The 22,444-nt window shown below is 31.0% G+C and overlaps 1 protein-coding gene across 4 annotated transcripts in view; it reads left to right on the top strand.

Annotated features, from left to right (window-relative positions):
* Nucleotides 1-22,444, top strand: part of LOC129908812 (motor neuron and pancreas homeobox 1) — a 272,840-nt gene that overhangs the window by 141,207 nt on the left and 109,189 nt on the right. For all 4 annotated transcript variants that reach the window (XM_055985602.1, XM_055985599.1, XM_055985601.1 and 1 more), the window contains exon 3: nt 13,222-13,430. In XM_055985602.1, coding sequence (XP_055841577.1) covers nt 13,222-13,430 — 209 coding nt within the window. The remainder of the gene's footprint in view (nt 1-13,221; nt 13,431-22,444) is intronic.

A 22,444-nucleotide genomic window follows, 5' to 3' on the forward strand; every position in this document is an offset into this window, starting at 1 on the left:
ACTAAAAATCAATATTAAGAAGCAAAAGTCTGGAACAACTTAGAAGAGCCCTAGAACAACCTGGAACAAGTTTTGGATTTTTGAAATTCGAAAAAGGGGAGCCAGAACAAGTTTAACATGATTTTCCCATATTAAATGAAATTTTGGCTTAAAATGCTCAGTTTTGAATATTTTTGAATGAAACTTTGGAACAATTGGATTTGAGTGATTGTGCACTTGGAACAACTTTTAGATTTTGGATTTGTCAAAAGGGGGGATGAGGGAGTATTTTTTTGAAATTTTTCATACTAAAAATCAATATTAAGAAGCGAAAGTCTGGAACAATTTAGAAGAGCCCTAGAAAAACCTGGAACAAGTTTTGGATTTTTGAAATTCGAAAAAGGGGAGCCAGAACAAGTTTAACATGATTTTCCCATATTAAATGAAATTTTGGCTTAAAATGCTCAGTTTTGAATATTTTTGAATGAAACTTTGGAACAATTGGATTTGAGTGATTGTGCACTTAAAACAACTTTTAGATTTTGGATTTGTCAAAAGGGGGGATGGGGGAGCATTTTTTTGAAATTTTTCATACTAAAAATCAATATTAAGAAGCGAAAGTCTGGAACAATTTAGAAGAGCCCTAGAACAACCTGGAACAAGTTTTGGATTTTTGAAATTCGAAAAAGGGGAGCCAGAACAAGTTTAACATGATTTTCCCATATTAAATGAAATTTTGGCTTAAAATGCTCAGTTTTGAATATTTTTGAATGAAACTTTTTAACAATTGGATTTGAGTGATTGTGCACTTGGAACAACTTTTACATTTTGGATTTGTCAAAAGGGGGGATGGGGGAGCATTTTTTTGAAATTTTTCATACTAAAAATCAATATTAAGAAGCGAAAGTCTGGAACAATTTAGAAGAGCCCTAGAACAACCTGGAACAAGTTTTGGATTTTTGAAATTCGAAAAAGGGGAGCCAGAACAAGTTTAACATGATTTTCCCATATTAAATGAAATTTTGGCTTAAAATGCTCAGTTTTGAATATTTTTGAATGAAACTTTGGAACAATTAGATTTGAGTGATTGTGCACTTGGAACAACTTTTAGATTTTGGATTTGTCAAAAGGGGGGATGGGGGAGCATTTTTTTGAAATTTTTCATACTAAAAATCAATATTAAGAAGCGAAAGTCTGGAACAATTTAGAAGAGCCCTAGAACAACCTGGAACAAGTTTTGGATTTTTGAAATTCGAAAAAGGGGAGCCAGAACAAGTTTAACATGATTTTCCCATATTAAATGAAATTTTGGCTTAAAATGCTCAGTTTTGAATATTTTTGAATGAAACTTTTTAACAATTGGATTTGAGTGATTGTGCACTTGGAACAACTTTTAGATTTTGGATTTGTCAAAAGGGGGGATGGGGGAGCATTTTTTTGAAATTTTTCATACTAAAAATCAATATTAAGAAGCGAAAGTCTGGAACAATTTAGAAGAGCCCTAGAACAACCTGGAACAAGTTTTGGATTTTTGAAATTCGAAAAAGGGGAGCCAGAACAAGTTTAACATGATTTTCCCATATTAAATGAAATTTTGGCTTAAAATGCTCAGTTTTGAATATTTTTGAATGAAACTTTGGAACAATTAGATTTGAGTGATTGTGCACTTGGAACAACTTTTAGATTTTGGATTTGTCAAAAGGGGGGATGGGGGAGCATTTTTTTGAAATTTTTCATACTAAAAATCAATATTAAGAAGCGAAATTCTGGAACAATTTAGAAGAGCCCTAGAACAACCTGGAACAAGTTTTGGATTTTTGAAATTCGAAAAGGGGGAGCCAGAACAAGTTTAACATGATTTTCCCATATTAAATGAAATTTTGGCTTAAAATGCTCAGTTTTGAATATTTTTGAATGAAACTTTGGAACAATTGGATTTGAGTGATTGTGCACTTGGAACAACTTTTAGATTTTGGATTTGTCAAAAGGGGGGATGGGGGAGCATTTTTTTGAAATTTTTCATACTAAAAATCAATATTAAGAAGCGAAAGTCTGGAACAATTTAGAAGAGCCCTAGAACAACCTGGAACAAGTTTTGGATTTTTAAAATTCGAAAAAGGGGAGCCAGAATTTTTTTTTTTGTTATATCGTAAAAATTTTCTTTAATTTTTTTAAGTATCTAATTTTAAGTTTTATGGTATGAAACTCGTATAATGTTTTTTAACGTGGGGTTTTTTATAAGTATTTAATTTGATATTCTCAGTTTTGGTCAAAAGGGAGTCTGGGGAGCACGTTTTCGAAAAAAACTTATAAACATTTTTTTTTCTTATGTTTTAACTGGAATTAATTTGAAAGGACTATATTATCACAAGATTGTTTTTTAAATTTTTATTTTTGAAAATTTTTGGGGTTAAATGAGGACTTTTTTCTAATATCGTAAAAATAGTTTTTTTGCTCTAAAATCTATATTTTTCATTATTTTTTGATAAAAGTTGGGAACATTTTATTTTTCATAATAATACATGTGTGTGCGTTTTTGGATTTTCGGTTTTCGAATTTGGGGAGTGGTGGGGGGTTTTTTATAATTTTGGGGGGTTGATATATCTTTGAAACATATTTTATTTTAACAGGTTAAAGAAAATCAGAAGACTAATTTGTTTTAATTTTTGGATATTAAAATTTTCAAGAGGGGAGCAAAATTGGGGCAAGAGTTTACTTAAACCGTTTTTTTTTAGTTTAAATGCCTAGTTGTTTGTTTTTCTTAACGATTTTTGGTTTGGCTTAAGAAATATTAATGTTCAACTTGGAACAACTTTTGGAATTTTATTTTTCGAAAAAGGGGGGCCTATGGAAATTTTTGAAAATGTGAAAACATCAAGATTTATTTTGAAAGTGCATTTTCGAGTTGATGCTCTTACTGTAGAACACTGAAACTCACTCCAAATATGTATATATGGTTAAATATTCGATTTCAGAAAAAAAATTTGGAAAATAATAATTGGAAAAGTTGTTTTTTTTAGTTTTTTGAAAAAAAGTTTCCAAAGCCATATCTTTAAAAATACAAACCTTAGGACCTCAATTTCTTGGAACAATGTTTAGAACAACTTTTTAAAGCTAAAAAAATATAAAAACCTAAAAAATCGAAAAAAGGGGGGCTAGAATTGTTTGGTTTTTGGCCCCTAACTTTCGAAATATTGAACTTAGAGGTCCAAAAATTTGGAACAATGTTCGGAACAACTTTTTAAACCCGGAACAACTTTCAAAATTTCAATTTTCGAAAAAAGGGGGGGCTAGGTCAAAAACGGTTTTTTGGCTCTAAAACCTCCATTTTTGAAAATTTTTCAAAAAAAATTTGGAACAATCCGGAACAAATCGGGAACAACCTGGAACAACTTTCAAAAATAACAATTTCAAAAAAAGGGGGGCTAACTTCACACACTCGTGCTTAACTCGAATCCGAAGTTAAATATTTTCTATCAACTGACATTTTTGAGATATTCCCGTTATAAAATCTCGATAATCGATTTTTTCCTACGTTTTAAGCATTTCCCTAGCTTACAGTGGCCAAATTAGTAAAAACAAGTTGGGAACTTCATAAAACAAAAACAAAAGGTGCAAGTTCACTTTTTCACTTCAAATGCCAAAAAATGTAGTAAAGGCATGTTAATTATCTGAATTAAAAATTGTTCTTTTTTCTTCTAACGAATGATCAAATTTTAATCACATTACCAAAGTGGTAATTAAAGTAAAAATGTGCTAGACCTACTGGTTTCCTAAATGTTAACCGCTCAAGAAGCAACGTTACAGCTTCTTCAGTTATTTGCGTACCTACGACCATATCGGTGGTGATAGGTTATCATCATCATCATCATATATTATTTATTAATTAAACGGCGAACCCGAATTTTGTGGTACAAAAAAACCGGACCCACAAAAACCGAAGGGGCATAAATTATATACCGAACGAAAGATAAAGACCTCTAGAAGTGCAGAATGTATTCTTTTTTTAAGTTTTTTTTAGCCGAAATACTTAAATTAAATAAATTAATATAGCATTCGCACTTTTATTTAAACTAAACACAAATTAGTTTCACCTTTCACAAATATATTTCACCTTTTAGCAAATATATTTCACCTTTTAGCAAATATAATTAAACTAAAAGCAATTATAATTAAACTAAAGCAAACTATTTAAACTTTTAGCAATTCTATTTAACCAAAACACAAACTTATTTCACCTTCTAAATTCTTATCCCTTCTTCAAAGCACGATATCAAAAGCCTTTTCTAAAAAAGGTTAAATCATTTTGCGTTTAGGTTAAATAGATTTGCGAAAAGTTTAAATAGTTTGCTTTAGTTTAATTATAATTGCTTTTAGTTTAATTATATTTGCTAAAAGGTGAAATATATTTGCTAAAAGGTGAAATATATTTGTGAAAGGTGAAACTAATTTGTGTTTAGTTTAAATAAAAGTGCGAATGCTATATTCGATATTAAAAAAAAAAAACAAAAACAACTGGAATATCTGTTGGAAAAATTTCCAATCGACTGGAATGAAAAATGAAATAACATTCATGAATGAATGAATGAATGAAAGCATTCAGCGAAAATCAAAAAAACATTAAGGTGGTTTCACATTGGTGCGTTGTTTTATGATCGCATGTTAACTATGGTTAACTTTCATTGCTTTAGTTATCTAAGCTTAAAAGTAAGATGTTTGTTTTATTATCATAAATTTTTTTTGTTAAAATCTAATTTTGATTATAAAAAAAGGTAACTTACACCAAAGGTTATACCATACATTTTTGCTTTGCAGTATTCTTATATAAAATCACTCAAAACCTGAATAATGAAACCAATGAAATCTATATTCGTCCTTTTCTCTCTTGAAAGAACATAAGAATTTGACAGTTTCTTTACCATTTTACCAAGTCACTTTTAGACGTTTACATTATTGCATAAAAGGCCCTAACACAAAGTGGGAAATTTACAAAATTAAATTTTAATTTTTTTCCAGCGCTACCTATTTGTTTTTGGAAACATTTTTGGAAAAAAATGCAAAGATTGTTTATTAAAGCAAAAAATAAGTTTTCTGCATCATTATTTTTGATTTTAAGGTAAGAAAAACTGAAAAAAAAATTAGTTTGAAAATGTTCACTTTTTTTTCTCGCTAGCGTAATTTTTTATGTAAAAAAGAGTTAGCAAATTCTTTTTTATTCAAAAAAATAAGGTTCCCAAAGTTTTTGTTTGAATTTTCTAGCCCGAAAAACCATACAAAAACCATACATGCGTTTGAAAATTTTCACTTTTTGAGTAAATGTAGTTAAGGCTTTAAATTTTCAAACTCATTTTTTGACAGATTTTGACCACAAAATTAAAAATAATGATGCAGAAACAATTTTTGTAGTTTTTTCCCAAAAATGTTTCCAAAAACATATAGCCATAGAAAGAAATAAAAAAAATTAATTGTGTAAATTTCCCACTTTTTCACTTTTAAGGTCATTGGCTTTAACATAAAAAAAAACGTTGTCGTGCGACGCAGTTGGTGTGTTTAAGAATTGATTTGTTTGATTAAAAAATGTCGATTCTCAAAGGGATGTTTTGCTTAAAATTTCACTGCCACACAGTACCACGAGGTAACGTTTTTCGAAAATCTCGAAAAAAAAATTTCAAAATCCCGTCTACTAAAATACCGATTTTTTAAATTCCGTCTTCTGAAATCCCGCTTATTTAAAATCCGGATCAATTATAATCCCGCTTTTTAAAATCCCGTCAAATCCCGCAAATCCCGTTTTTTTACAAAATACATGCTTTCCTAATGCATAAATAAAAAAAATCGTAAGAAATAGACAAAAAATTAATAAAACTAATTTTTTGCGTCGTAAAGCCCACAGAATATCTACCTACAAAAAAAAACGGTGTTTCTTTTGTAAAAACATAAAATGATTAAAACCTTAAATTGAGTTCACAAGTAAAAGAAATTTCATTTAAATAAATATCAAAAGTGTTGAAATGCATCCAAATATAAGTTGAAATATAATTAAATGAAATTTCTTTTGATTGTGTAGTGTGTACTTAATTTAAGGTGATAATTTTATGTTATGTTATTATAAATCTATGAGATTATCACGATTTGATTGTTCTTCTGAAACTTTAAAGTAAATATTAGTTTGTTAATTGATTTCTTTTTAATATTACATTGTTTACTTTTTCATATTTTTTTTTATATAGGTATTATATTTTTTTGTTAAAGTTTATAATTAAATGCGTTTAGAAAAATCTCTCATTTTTTAATTTGTTTTAATTTTTCACTATCCCGATTTTGCAATCAAAACCGGTTGGTTTTACTTTATAAAATCGCGCGATTTTTTTAAAATAAAACAACTAGTTTTGATTGCAAAATCGGGATTATAAAAATCGGGACTATAAGAAACGTGATTATAAAAACCGGGATTATAAAAAAGCGAGATTTCAAAAAGCGGGATTATGAAAAACGGGATTTTAAAAGCGGGATTTAAAAAAACGGGAATATAAAAAGCCGGATATCGAACCCAACCCGTACCACGGATTACCTTTTTACTACTGTATACAGTGAAGATCAACACCTGAACGCACTTTTAATAAATGTGAACCTATCTTTAATCTCTAATAAATATCTGAACGCATTCATTAAAATTTTTCCTGGAAAACTGAATACCACAAATATCATTCCAACTCGAAGTGCGATAAATAACGCCCTCTCCCTTCCGGAAATTTAAACTTCTACAAGCTAAGACGAGAACCTACAAAGACATTTTCGGGTCCATTGAAATCTTTGGAGTTAAGCCATAACTACATTGACCTAAAAAGTGAAAAAGTGCGAAATTTACATAAAGGCTTAACCAGGCCCGTAGCCAGGGGGGGGGGGGGCATTGAGGGGCAATGCCTTACCTTAAAATTAAAATGTCCTACCTTGGAAAATACCGTAGCTATATTAAAAAATGCCCTACCATCAAAAAGGGATTACCTTCAAAAATGCCCTACGTTCAAAACGCTCTTCTTATAAAAATGCCGTACCTACATTCCTTAGTTATGAAAATGTCCTACTTTCAAAGATGCTCTAGCTTTTAAAATGCCCTATTTATGAAAACGTTCTACCTTAAAAATTGCCCTACTTTTGAAAATGCCCTTCTTTTAAAAATATCCTACTCATAAAAAAGGCGTTATATTTCTCTTTTATGATATGTATTATAGTACGCCAAACTGAAGATATCTCTGACATTAAAAAAAAAATGTCGGAAAGATTTAAACAGTTTTGACAGAAGACAACGTTTTTTAAAGGAACCGGTTCTTTAGCCGCAATGTGGAATATATGTCCAGACAGAGCTTTAAAACTAATGTGCATCGGTTTCTCCTTTTGAGTCCCTCCCTATTTCCCTGAAGCTCGCACTGTGTCTAACATATTAAGGGTATTTAAATCCCTTTAGTGCGCGTAAATTTAAAAAAAAACATTAGAGCATAACCTCAAAAAAAAAAGAAAAAAAAAACGACTTTTGTTTGCATTTTCCAGCACAGCGTAAATACATATTTGAGAAACGAAAAAAGTACCTAAATATTTTGACTTCGGATTCGACTTCAGCGGCCCCAGGAAATAAGGCCGGAATACAAAATGAAATAAGGCCTCATAAATACACAAAAAAAAATCTTTGGGGTGTTGTTTCATTTTTGGAGCCTTATTTCATTTTGTTTTTGAGGCATAATTTCATTATGAAATAAGGCCCCAATGAAATAAGACCCCAATAATAATTTTGGGGGGCCTTATTTCATTTTTCATAATTTACATGAAAATGCTAAACTTAATTGTCTTTCAAAAAACTTTTGTGAAATTTTTGGTCCTTATTTCATTTTTTCTTTTGGAGCCTTATTTTCTGGGGCCTTGTTTTGCGGAGCCGAGTTCAGCACATAAAAAAACAAGTGCAGATTTTTTACAAATAAAATTAAATTTGGTTGTATATTGTTCTCAATGGGATTTCAAGATAAAAAAAAAAAAAACAATGAAATAAACTAGATTTCACTATTTGACAAAGATTACGCTGTGTGACAAAAACTAACATTTAAAGATTACTTTAGTCAAAATTTAGTACGTTTTGTCGAACATAGTAAAGAGGAATACTTTCTTTTTTCAATATACACCCGAAATTTGGATTTAGAGCAAACAAAAACAATAGGGGTATTTCCGATTCGATGCAAATGGTCTCGTATCGTTGCAAAATATGTAACATTTTCTTACACTTACCAAACATACCTACAAACTACAATTTTTTTACACTTTTGTACTTTTGGTATATATAAAAAATACAATAATGCAAAATTATTTGTCTTATTTGCAGTTGTAGTAGTTGGAAAATAAAATTTAGCAATTTAATACTTTTTTGTTGCACTGGATCGTGAATACTCCTAATTTTTTTCGACCTTCGTTCAGCAATTGCAAAAATCCTAGCTTTGTCAATTTTCAACTGACTTGGGTGTAGAAAAAGATATTTAGGCCATTTTAGGAACATGACTGAGAAAAAAAATTCAAACTATTACCAATGCCCTACCCGATAAGACCGTTGCCCTACCTAAAATTCAACTCTGGCTACGGGCCTGGGCTTAACTACATTCGCTCAAAAAGTGAAAAAGTATAAAAGTGAAAATTTGCAAACGCATTTTTAATAGTTTTTTGGACTGGAAAATTAAAACAATGATGCAGAAAGCTTATTTTTTGGTCTAAAAAAACAATTTGTAAACACTTCTTTCACAAAACAATTGCGCTAGCCAGAATAAAATTATTTTCACTTTTGTACTTCTTCAAAAAGCGGTGTATGTAGTTAAGCGTCAAGTAAATTTTTTATTTCTTTCTAGCTCTATTTGTTTTTGGAAAAAACTATAAAAATTGTTTTTCAAACCAAAAATCGGCGTCACTGTGCCGACAAGATTTTGCTGGTTATTAATTTCCACCGTACAAAATAGAAATGAATTGCACACGATTTTGTTAGTTTCTTTAAATAGTTCACGTTTTATTTTATTTCAATAGCTTTTAGTTTAATAGTTTTAAGTAATTTAAGAAGTTAAATATTTTTCTTTTAATATTTTTAGATAATTTTGCAAAAGAGAAAATGGAGACCTGTATTGCTTGAATAATCTTGAATGACGGTGACGGATGAAAAAAAAATGAAGGGTTCACATTGACCAACTTGCCGGACAGACCGGTTGTCATTTGGCCTGATGGCCGAATTATATTTTTCGTTCACACTCATCAGATAATTTTTATCAAAACCCATTTTTCAGCATATTTTTAATATATCTTTACCCTATTCTGGGTATTCTATCACTGTCTGCCGGACAGACGCACAGTGGCCCATTTAGACAAAAGTGCTTGCAATATTCATTTTTCGGGTGGGTCGATAATGAAAAACTTTTAGATCACTGGATTCACAAATGGTTGGAGCTTGAGTATTCGAAAAAAATTTTCAATTTGGGTTATTGGTGTGTTTTATAGAACAAGTCAAAGCTAATAATTTTTTTACTATGAAAAAAAAAAATCTGTTTTTTTATTTTTTTTCTTAGTTTTGAGTGTTAAAACTAGGAAGAGGACTCCTAAAACGTTTTGATTTTTATGCTGTGTAAATATTTGAACCAAAAATTAAAAAAAAATTAAAAAATTTATTTTTTAATTGTTTAATTTAATGTTTTTTGAAACACTGTTTTTTGCACACTTTTTCAACCTCAAATTGCATAGAAAAAAAAGATTCCTACGTAATCAAACCAAGCTCAGCTGATTCAAAATCCTTATATTTCTTAATAAAAATCCAAAAGCTCAGCTGCGTCGTTTTGCATCCAACTGAGCTAGAGCGATTTGATTTGAAAAGGTCAGTCATTTTTTCGACATTTTTTTTTCATGTGTGAAAATAAAATCTTGGAAAATTAGAGTTCTTTGTTTTGTAAGTGGTGGATTTCAATAACATGATTTTTTATTAATATATTGGGACCAAGGAGATGGAAAAGAGAAGAAAACAAGCGATCCAAACGCGTTTTCGAGAAGAGCTTGGACTTGATGTTGATAAACCAAAGAAAGGCTATGGAAATACTAATAATGGAAACACTTCAAGAAGAACAATCAGATGCAACCGCTCGAATAACTGGAGTCAATGGAGAAGTTATTATGATGCTGAAAATAATGCCTACTGAATGTTTTGAATTGCAGGGAAGTAGTGAATGCAGTTAAATTTGGAGAGTATACTAAGAAAACAGCAGAGCTTCTAAAAAAAAGTATCCTGAAAAACTACTCACGCCTACTCTTCACAAAATAATGGTCCATAGTCAAAATATCATCGAATATCAATCACTTCCACTTGGAGAACTGTCAGAAGAAGTCCAGGAGTGCAAAGTTAAAGACCACAAGAAGTACAAATATCAAAATACGTGCAAAGTTTCAAGGATTCGGCAGAATGAAGACCTTTTTAACATGCTTGCAACCTCATCGGATACACCTATTTCTTCCTTAAGGCATGTAAGAAACCAAAAAGATCTGCAAGAACAATACTCTCCAGAAATGATGAGTTTATTACAAATTACCCCGGACTTAGATGATAATTTTAAAGAAATCTAGTGTTTTTTATGTCTTAATTTGTTACTTTTATCTTTTTCCACTGTTTGACTTGTCTGTCTCACTGAAATACATTATAAATGTACTCTTGTATAAAGAAAACTAAAAAATTGCATACAAATTAAAAAAAAAAATACTTTTTTACCCACTGTTTCACTCGAATTGGTTCTTTTCCTTTTTCCCCACTGAGTCACTTCACTCAGATTACTTCAGAAATTGATTTTTGACGATTGTAATAAAAATACCATTATGTTTACAACCTTATCTAAAACTTCTTATTTTAACACCAAATTCTGAAACACCCTGTAAAGTTTTTTTTTGAAGCTCACAATTTTCATAGCCTTGGAAATTTCCTTCAAGATAAAAAAAAAAAATATGGCGATGTCTTTATTTGTTTAGAAGATATTAATTTTGCAAGCAAAAAAGTCAAAACAGGCCACTGTGAGACGTGTCGTTCAATTGACTAACATGTCCGTCCGACAACATAAAAATCAAAATGGATGGGTGTTCACATTATCAAAAAGGCATCAGATCAGACCAAATGGCGGCTGGTCTGTCCGGTAAAAAATTTGTCAATGTGAAGATGTGAACCCCCCTAATGACAAATTTCAGTGAAGTTGGTGGAGGTTGGATGATTGATTGATGGAAATTGAATGAGTGGAACATGAAACAGGTTGAATTGAATCGCAAAATGCAAGGTGCAAACACAATGCCCTAAAGGCGATTTCACTTTGCATTTTCTTTTTCGATACTTTTTTTACGTAGTTGAGCGTAGTTAAAACGTAGTTCAACAATATCTAAATGAGGTTTAAAATATATCAAAAAGTAGGTATATTATATAATCCTGTGTATTTTGTCTTCAAAAAGTGTAGATAATCGCAAGAAAACAACAACAAATACTATAAAAAATAAAGAAACTATTTTGGTATAGATAATTTTGTTCAAAATTGTCGCAAATAAAAAAAAATAAAGAAATTGGCACTCGAATTTCGAGGGCTGGGTGGGCTAGTTTTCATTAATGGGTTAAACTTTAAATTCAAATTAAATTTTGTGTTAAGTATAAAAATTTTGACTTTATAAATCGAATAAACCAAATATTACTCTTAATTTATTAATAGCCCATGGTCATGAAATTTAATTTTGTTGCCGCTACAAACAAACCTGGAATTTGACCAACTTTATAAATGAATAATGAACTCACAAAATTCATTTACATATCATTTTGTAGATAATTTTATTGCAAATAAATTTGTCTTATCATTTTTTGTTAAAATGAGTAAAAATTGGGCAGTTAAATAATAAAAAACGCGACCAACCTGTTTTACAGGATGGCGGCTACTCACGACATCCGATCATCCCAACAAATTGATTCTTTTATAAGGACATACACCCCAACATATTCCATGAACAAAAATCTTGTACCGTAAAAAAAAACATTTTATTTACTAATTTGATTTGATACATAATTTCTTGTTTATTTTGTAATGAAAAAATAAATCAAATATTAATCCAGTCAAATAAGGGTTTAACCTCGGAATGAATGCTAATAGAATTCTTTAACATACCTCAAAAGTCTAGAAAAATCTCATGTCCGCAAGTCGCGATTTTCAAGGTCAAAGCGCGAAATGGAGATTTTCAAAATTAACAAAAATAGATAGATTAACACATATGATACATGATATCAAGGTGTTTTTTAATGCTGATTCTAAAAAATCTAACATCAAGGCAATCTGATGTCTATGAAAAAATGTTATACCTGATTTCATCTGTTTACCCATATTATTATAACAGTTGCTAACTTACTACCGAAAAACCCTTAAAAGTTATGATCGCGGAACCAAATTTTGCATGAAGGTTTTTATATCCATTATCATTTAGAATCAAAAAAATGCAATGCAAAAAACATTCACATCTATGCCAAAATGGTATTTTTTGAGAAAAGGGGAAATTTTGGAATATGCACTGAAAAACTGGTCCTGGTCTGCTGGTACAATCTTGGAATTAGTGCTAATAGGTTAATTTTTGTATCTATCTTTGCTTGGATATTCTATAACTTATATCAAAAATCTAAAAAAAATCTCATGTCCGCAAGTCCTAATTTTCCTGGTTCGAAAGATAAGGTGCAGATATTAAAAAATTGAAAAACTACACTTCAGATATTTGTGTCAGATCAACATGAATAAGGTACATTACTTTTCAGGGATGGTCAGATTGATTTGTTTGTGGGTTTTGTTGGAATCAGCGTTAAAAAACACCTTGAAATCATATGGGTTATGTTGTTATACATATAAAAATCTAAAATTCTATTAGCATTCATTCCAAGGTTTACCCCTTTTTTCACCTTATTTGACTGTATTATATTGCTTTTTTGAAAATAATACCTACTTAAATGTCTTTTATGTTATATTTCTCTAACTTTATGATTGCCATTGTTATTACATTTTGTTCGGTTGCAGTCTGCATATTTATTAAATTTATCGGCATATTAGCCAAAGTAAACCCCCTCCCCTGACTTGGACCCTCCCTACGCCCCTGGGAGTCATAAGTACATAATCTACATAAATGTTTTATTGCTTTATTTAAAATTTTTAACAAAACTCATTCCTGGGATTCCAGGTACACTGGATACCAAAGATTTCACAATAGACGGCATCAATGGTTTTGGCAGCAAGAAAAAGAAAAAGAAACGACGACACAGCCGCACGATATTCACTAGCTATCAATTGGAGAAACTTGAGGAAGCATTTAAAGAGGCACATTATCCTGATGTTTATGCAAGGGAAATGTTATCTCTCAAAACTGAATTACCTGAGGATCGAATACAGGTAAATGAAGTACATACAAATACATTTAATTCTTAACCCTTTGAGGTAATTTGATCTCAAATATTTTCATCCCCGTCGTTTTTTACCAACAAAAAAAAAAAGAATAAACAAATAATATAAAGAATTTATCATGTGTTACCCTTCACACCTGAAGGCAATTCATTTAACAATAAAACAAAGCCAGTAAAAAAATTTATCTGGATTAATTTTTTCACTATGGTTTTAGTTTTATTGAAAAAAAAAACAGAAAACAGCTTTTAAAAGAATAAAATAAAGTCCGATTTGGTGTTGTTGTTGGCAAAATAATATGCCCTTCCACAAAGATTGGGTAATGGAACAACGGGCTAATGCGTGAAGATCATTGCAGTAAGTAATCTTGAATTATGAATTGGAAGTGTAAATGTTTTGAACCGACTTTAACACCTTCAATTCAATACGCATGCATGTTTTTCTTTCATACTTACGTATTTGTTAACCTTTAAAAAATCTTGTGACGGATGAATTAATAAAATTCATTGGGTACAACGAACACTTAACGGGGTTATATTCGAATCGGTAAAACCACAAAAAAATATATGTATAATTAAAAAATCAACGTAATGCGCACACAGCTATTCATTCACAAATTAAATTAGATACATATAATTTATTGGAGTATAAGATTCTAATATCTACTAAACCATTTTTATTTGTGGACGATTCTCGCAAACGTTTTACAATGTTACTTAAACGGTAGATATGGTAGGTAACAACAGTTATCAGAAAAACAATTTTAAACATCTTAGCCATGCATTTTTTGAGTTATTGGCATTCGAAAAGAAATCGAAAAAATGGTTACCCTGTGACGGTCTTGTATGTGCCGTGACTTCAAATCTTAAGTTTTCTCAATTTTTTCTTTTGCTATGAAACCTTGAATAACAGTGCTAACATTAAATATTAAAACTCACCGGCATTAGTTTTAAGGAAAACATCTCTTTTTTGTCCAACTTAGTACTCAAAAATTGTGCATGACCCTAATTCAAGGGACTACGAAACTTCGGCAAGTTTCAAAATAGTATAACATTTTTGGGACTCGAGAGTATTCCATAAATATTCCGGTCAAATTAGACATTTCAAATAACATTTCGCAATTCTAAAAGCCCATTATACAGGATATGCACACATTTCCAACCACCTGTGAGTTAGTGTACTCGGCGTGTTTTTTTTACCGTCGTTTCCCCTGTATGCTTACTCCACTAACTGTCATGACAATTTGAGGATAATTTAAGGTAACAATACCCGTCAAGTTATAGATATTACCTTTTTATTGATATTTTTACTTTTGTCAAATGTAATGTACAAAACTACACAAATCCAGGGTACCCAAACAGGAATTTGGTTAAAAATGTTGGAAAAAATTAGAAATATTTCTGTTTTGGGCAGTACCCAAGAAGACGTAAAAACGCTAAAGGTTTCTTGTCGATCCCACACAACGCGATGTATGTTTTGGTTGGTATCCCCCATCAATAATGTATAGCGTTTGTGCGATCAACTCAGTATTGACTGATTGAAAGCAATCGTAAATTGCTGACTTTGTTGTTTTACGCATTCTAGCTGCATCAAAAAGAGATAAGGTGTAAGGGGCTAATTCGAACTCAATTTTTTTTTTTCAATCTCATCCTCAAAAGCTTTAGTGATAGGTACTCATGCTATTAAATTAATAATAATGGGCCTATAGCTACCTCTTCTTCTAATGGGCCTATAGCTACCTCTTCTTCGTGAACTTTCACGGTGCTACTCGCAGCATAAAGAGGGAGTACTATTTAAATCTTATTAATCTTACCGTCACCAATAACTCCAGTAGCAAAAGATACGATTTTATTAATTTTAAGAAAAGGATCATGTGATGAAAACTAGTCAAGAAGTTTTATAATGTTTTTAGCATCTTTTTTACGCCACTAATCACTTGTATCTACATTCTGATCTGTTGTGTCCATTTGAACATCATCAAGAACTTCCAACCCCTCACACAAAGTATTCATTATATCATGCATTCCGTAAACCGATTTACTTATCACACTTTCTTTTGTATTTCTTCCTCGCCCATCGCCCCATCTGCTTGCATAGATTTTATCATCGATTCTTCAATAATAACACTGTGATAGTTCGATTTTGCAACAGAAGCGAGACACATCGATTCTAGTTAATTCGAGTATGCTGAATTCAGTGGTGGCAACCGTTTTGAAAGTTTGGCTCAGGTTTTCGAGATATTTCGAAAATAAAATCTTAGGTCGGGACTATTAAAATACTGATAATTTCGAATACTTAAGTTTTTTAAAGCAGTTTTTAGCTTAGAGAAAAGCTATTCCTGTATATAGCTATATGTTTAACACTATTCCAACCTAGATTGTTATGTTTCGGTCGCTTACAAAGCATTTTATAAACAAAAACTTCACTTTTCAAGTTTTTTTTTATTTTGTTGACTTTCAAAGCCTTTAATATGGATGCAATTTGAGTTTAACATTGATTCGGGATATTTTACATTATTTCCATAGCATGTTATTCCAAAAATGAATAAAATACTGCAAACCTGAAAAAGTTCACTAGTGAAAATCAGTCTATTAAGCTAAGGAAATGTATTAAATAACACTGGTAAGCAAAATTAAACTTTTTTTGCCACAAGAACCAAAATATACTTTTCTGTAGTTGAAAGGGGTGCTGAACTCGAATCCAAAGCCATAAATATTTATTTGACTTCCTTTTTTTTAAATATTACAGTTATAAAAGGCAAAAAACGTTATTTTGACTGCCGGCAAGATGTAAGTATATAAGAACGTTTTTTGTTCTTCCAAAAACTGTTTAATTCATTTATTATCTGACATATCTTAAGCTTAAGCTGAAAATCCAAAAACTATCTTAACTTAATCTTAAGTTCAGGTTTTGATACATTTCCGTAGCTTAGTAGGCTGATTTTCACTTGTGAACTTTTTCAGGTTTGCAGTATTTTATTCATTTTTGGAATTATATGCTATGAAAATAATATAAAATATCCCGAATCAATGTTAAACTCAAATTGCATCCATATTAAAGGCTTTGAAAGTCAACAAAATAAAAAAAAACTTGAAAAGTGAAGTTTTTGTTTATAAAATGCTTTGTAAGCGACCGAAACATAACAATCTAGGTTGGAATAGTGTTAAACATATAGCTATATACAGGAATAGCATTTCTCTAAGCTAAAAACTGCTTAAAAAAACTTAATTATTCGAAATTATCAGTATTTTAATAGTCCCGACCTAAGATTTTATTTTCGAAATATCTCGAAAACCTGAGCCAAACTTTCAAAACGGTTGCCACCACTGAATTCAGCATACTCGAATTAACTAGAATCGATGTGTCTCCGCTCTGTTGCAAAAAAAAGTTCTAAAAACTATCACAGTGTAATTAATCATACCTGTTAAAGTTCGACAACAAAGTTTATCAGAACATCGAACAGTAAAAAACCCTTCTGTAAATTAGGATCCACTGCCTCATTCAATTGAAGCATGTCTTGCAAGTACAAGTGCGCATATTTAGCATAAGGTAAATATAATTGTGCGTTTGGTCCTCGTTTCTGTATATTCAATTAATTTGTAATTAAACTGATCAAGTAATTTTCCACATATTTCCTCATCTTCTTCTATGTCATAGTATGAAAGAGTGTTACTCCGAATATTTTCAACGGTAACAATAATAATAAGATTTGCATGCATTACATCATTAATAGCGAGTTCTTTTAAGGTGACGTGAAATACCGCCCTACGAAATAAGGCCGCATCGGCCCTTATTTCCATTTGTAATGGAAATAAGGCCCTGACAATGCTTGCGGCCTTATTTCCATTTCAACAACGAAATTAGGCCGTCGGGCCTTATTTCGTTTTTTCTACTTGGAAGTAGAAAACAAGAACATCTGAACTTCCAAACTTCATTCTTAAAAAAAAAATTAAATGTTATTTGAAGTTCAGAGCGTATAAACGTCAGATGAATAAGCGGGGATGCAGCCCCCTACAACGCCTTTCCCCCTTCCTAGGGCATATTATAGGATTTGGGTGGAGGCAAGGTTGAGTGAAATCAATATTTCTTTTAGTTTCCTAGAAACTTTTAAATTTTGAAGAAAATATGCTCACACCCAACCTAACACCCACATTGAATCGGTGCAGGGAACTAACTTAAAAATTTGATCTGTTGTGCGTAATAATTCTACTTTTCCGTTATATTACATCATTTATGGTGGGAAATAAGTTTATCCAAATGTGTGTCAAAATATTTCTCCCTTCAACTTGAAGAACAAAAATACATTTAAGAAATTCAAAATAAATAAAATTGAGTTATATACTTACTCGTTGGAACATAAGTAGATTCAATTTAATTCCAATGTTCAAATGCGAAGCGGAAAAATTTTTTTCTAACCCGAATTTTAATGCGAAGCGGAAAAAATTTTTGCCCACGTGAGGATCAATTTTGAGGTGTGAAAATTAAAAATTCGCGCGAATTTTTAATTTTCACACCTCAAAATTGATCCTCACGTGGGCAAAAAATTAGAAAAATTTTTTCCGCTTCGCATTTGAACATTGGAATTAAATTGAATCTACTTATGTTACTACGAGTAAGTATATAACTCAATTTTATTTATTTTGAATTTCCTAAATGTATTCTTGATTTTACTTATTTCTTAAAAGTTTGTACTAGAAAAAAAGAGTGCGAAAACTTTGTGAAGACGCGCGATTTCCCATTTTCATTTTTCAGTGCAGACTTTTGTAAAAAAAATGTGCCAAAGACACCTCATCTAATAAGATACAGTATTAAAAAGAAAAATAATTTTTCACTTCCCACTTCACCCAAAAGTGAATTTCGTTCAAAAAAAAAAAAATGTTGTTCTCACATTCAGCGAGAACTAACTTCCCAAAAAAAGTGAAATTATTTCCTACTCTTAGTGAAGTAATGTCCCATAAGAAAGCCGCATCCCCCTCCCATATTCTTCTCACTTATCACTTATAGGTACTATGAACACGAAGCAAGATTTCGCTTCCTCCAGAAATGCGGCCTTATTTCTATCTCGAATGGGGTCTTATTTCTATATTGAAACTGAAATAAGGCCCGTCGGGCGTTATTTCGGTTTTTCCATGGAAATAAAGCCGCATTTCAAATGGGGCCTTATTTCGTAGGGCGTTATTTCACGTCACCTTCTTTTAATACCTATTCTTAATGCTAAAGTGAGTTGAGCTCGAACTGCTCTCTCCTAAACATAAAGCATTTTCTCTAAGGTTTTAGGCTCTTAGGTGCATAAACTTCGGCGAGTATTTCCTTTAAAGAACTTCCTTGCATAAACCACGGCGAAAAAAAAGCGCCGAATAGGTACCTCACAGGACACAGGTGGTTGAAAATGTGTGCATATCATGTATAATGAGATTCTTAAAATGGCGATATCTCACGAATGGGTAACTCTTAGGATAAAAATCAAAACTATTTCTGTAGAGAATCTTAAGATCTTACCGTCCAAAAAAAAACCTTTTATTTTTCGAATGCCTATAACTCACAAAATGTAAGGCTACGATTTTTAAAATTATTATTTTTCTACCACCACCTACCCTATTTATATCTACCGTTTTGCGTTTGGGACAACCCTGTATAATACCTTTTTCATTTAAGCAATTTATTTTAAATTATTTCTTGAAAATGCTGGTCTGATCGTTGTGAGCATCTTATATAATATCAAATGTAGCGACGATTTGTTCTCATTTTAGACACGTTTCATATTGATTGACCCCAATACTTAAACATACAAAAATAGGTATCTTCTTTAAGCGTGAATTATATTATTCATACAAACTGCCAGCCATTCTGGCCTTTCGAAGGATCCAATTAATCGTTCAATGGAAATAATAATCATTGAATCTTTAACATCTTTTGTTAGGTTAAGCCACTTGTGCACAACTTAAAGGTTAAATCAAAATTGAGAGAAGAAGGCAACAATTTACGCGTCAGTCTTCTGCTTTTAAACAATCAAATGGACGAAAGGAGCATGATGGAAAAGAATAATTGTGGAAATGCAGAAGTGTAAAATTTATAGGTATCTCATAATTTTTTATTGTATCTCAAAAGACCTCAGCTCGCAAGAAACAGAAAATGGTTGATGGGCTTATTTTCTGGATTTGTTGATGCCCAGAGAACGATTGTTTGCGGGTGATCTTTCCATTGTCATTGATCAAAGATGGAGAGAAAAATTGGGGGCCTGATAACTGCGTGGCAACTTAATTACAGTTGTTGACATTTTAAAAATTATGTTGTTCATTTCTTCTTCCCAGCATCAACATTATAATTGTCTTTTGGCCATGTACAGAAAGATCGCATCGATGATGGGCTTACAAGTCAATCATGAGAAGTGCATCCCATTGAACTTTTGTATGATGTCCACATGAATAGAGAATACACAAGTGCACATTAGAGTGACCGCAACTCCCATAGGAAAAAATTTTTGTCGAATTTTTTTCGGGGGAACCCCATAAAATGTTTCGCCTTTGCAGATTTTTAGATAGCCAAAATTTCAGCTCGATTGGATAAGTCTAAATGGTGCCGACACTCGCTCAAAGTATCAAAAATCTCTGTTTTTTCACTGTTTTTCGAAGAAAATTAGCTCTAGCTCCCAAACAGATGGGGTTATTTTCACTTTTTATATATTAAATGAAAGGTAGTGTTATTACACATAATTCAGATTCAAAATTTGTTTAGTTTTACAAAAAAAAAAAATATTGTCATCAATTTAAATTTTCAGTACTTACCTCAAAAAGAGCTGAAGTGCAAACTCGATTTAAAATAAAACTTTCTATGTTATAGATTGATGTTACCTATCTAATTGAAATGCTTCTCGTATTATATATAATAATATATAATAATTTTATCAATTATAGAAGCACAGAGTAAAATTGACTGAAAAAAAAAACAAAACAAAAAGGGCACCCAGTGGGGGTTGAACCTGCTATGCCTGGATTGATAGGCGAGCGCTTTAACATCGGGCTAACTCAATGTTGACAATTGTCGTGACAAACTAAAACAAATCTTAAGATATTCAACGAAGTGTTATGGAATTTTCAGGATTTAAGCTTTTAATAGAAAAAAAATTAAATTTTAGAGAAATAATTTTTCTGTTTATTTACGTTTTTTTTATAGAAAAAAAATAAAATGCAGTTGTAAAATACATATTTGTTGTTTTTTTTATGAAGTTTAAGCTTCACGAGTCGTTTCGTTGGTAGTTCAATAATTTTATTAAGATAAACTCTCGCTTTTTGCTAATTTTCCTTTGTATATAAAATAAATTAACTTAAAATAAAATGTGAGTATTAATTCTGTTGCGTTTTTGTTTTAAGATTAAAAGAAGTTTTAAGAATTGTTAGTGTTTTCCAGATATATTTTGTGTTCGTTGATATGGCATTGGCAGCAAACACCCGAGAAAAAATTTTTCTTGTAGGCTATCCGTCTCATCAAATTACAGGGTGTAAATTACCCTCAAATCGTCAAGTTTTGTCAACACTATTTTTTAATTTGCGAATAGACACAAGTTTTCTCAAAGAACCTCCAAATCTTTGGCCCGAAAACCCCCATTTTAAAGAAGGCTTTAAGAAAGTGAAAACACTTAAAGTCGTAAATGACATGGCAAAAGAGGAGTCAAGTTAATAACCGATTTTAATAATCTTTTAACTAAAGATGAGGAACAAAAACAATATGTACTTCAGGTAGTCAGTGAGTGCCGAAAATTATATCCTGATGCTTCCAAAACTACTTTAAGTAAGTCACTTGATTAAATTTTTTAGTATTTACTTCAATAATTATGTATAAGAAATTTAACACGATGTTAAGTATTTTGTTTTTTAGAAATCTGTTAAATGTTTCGATTTTTTTTTTAAATAAAACAGTAAAAAAAAAGTTTCATTTTAAATCGAGTTTGCACTTCAGCTCTTTTTGAGGTAAGTACTGAAAAATTAAATTGATGACAATATTTTTTTTTTTTTGTAAAACTAAACAAATTTTGAATCTGAATTATGTGTAATAACACTACCTTTCATTTAATATATAAAAAGTGAAAATAACCCCATCTGTTTGGGAGCTAGAGCTAATTTTCTTCGAAAAACAGTGAAAAAACAGAGATTTTTGATACTTTGAGCGAGTGTCGGCACCATTTAGACTTATCCAATCGAGCTTAAATTTTGGCTATCTAAAAATCTGCAAAGGCGGAAAATTTTATGGGGTTCCCCCGACCAAATTTCGAAAATCGATTTCTTGCGGACACTCTAGTGCACATGCTTGGAAATAAAAGGCGCAATAGAATTATACCGAATTTCATATGAAGAAACGTAGATTCGTCTATCTTATATATTTTTGAAGATACATCTTTTTATGAGAGATGGAATTCCTTTGAACTAATTCCTCATCAACAAACATCAAAAAGGCACTTAAAGATAAAGACAAGTCATCTTCATGTCATTAATATTCATCCAACTATTTACTTATACATTTGTATAGAGACCAATGCTCTACATACTCCATGTATAAATAGCCTTATCAATTCGAGAAATTACTTACTTAAAGACTTTACACGGGTCGTTTGAACGCGACACTACTCGAAGTGTCTTGCACTCCATTTGTTTTGATGCAGAAATGTTCCTTGGGGTCTAAATAGTAAGAAAAAAGCTTTTTTAAAATTTTCTATCGAGCTATTCGTTTTTTATGAGCTTAATAAGTTATGAAAAAACGTACTTTTACGTACTTTTTCACACGTTTTTGTTAATAACTCTGTTAATAATAATTGTAGAAACTCAAATAATGGCTCTATTTTTAGAAAAAATATCCCTCTTTTTAACGGCATTTCAATCAAATTAGTGGCATTTTTAGATCTTCAGATATTCGAATCTAAGTCCGTTAATTTTTTCTGCCTAATTCGATTTCTCTAATCAAAAAGTTTTTTTTTTATAAAAGTCAGGGTATACTTTTCTAATGGTTTTTCG

Source organism: Episyrphus balteatus, chromosome 2 (genome assembly GCF_945859705.1).
Source record: "Episyrphus balteatus chromosome 2, idEpiBalt1.1, whole genome shotgun sequence".
In the NCBI taxonomy this organism is placed as follows: Eukaryota; Metazoa; Arthropoda; class Insecta; order Diptera; family Syrphidae; genus Episyrphus; species Episyrphus balteatus.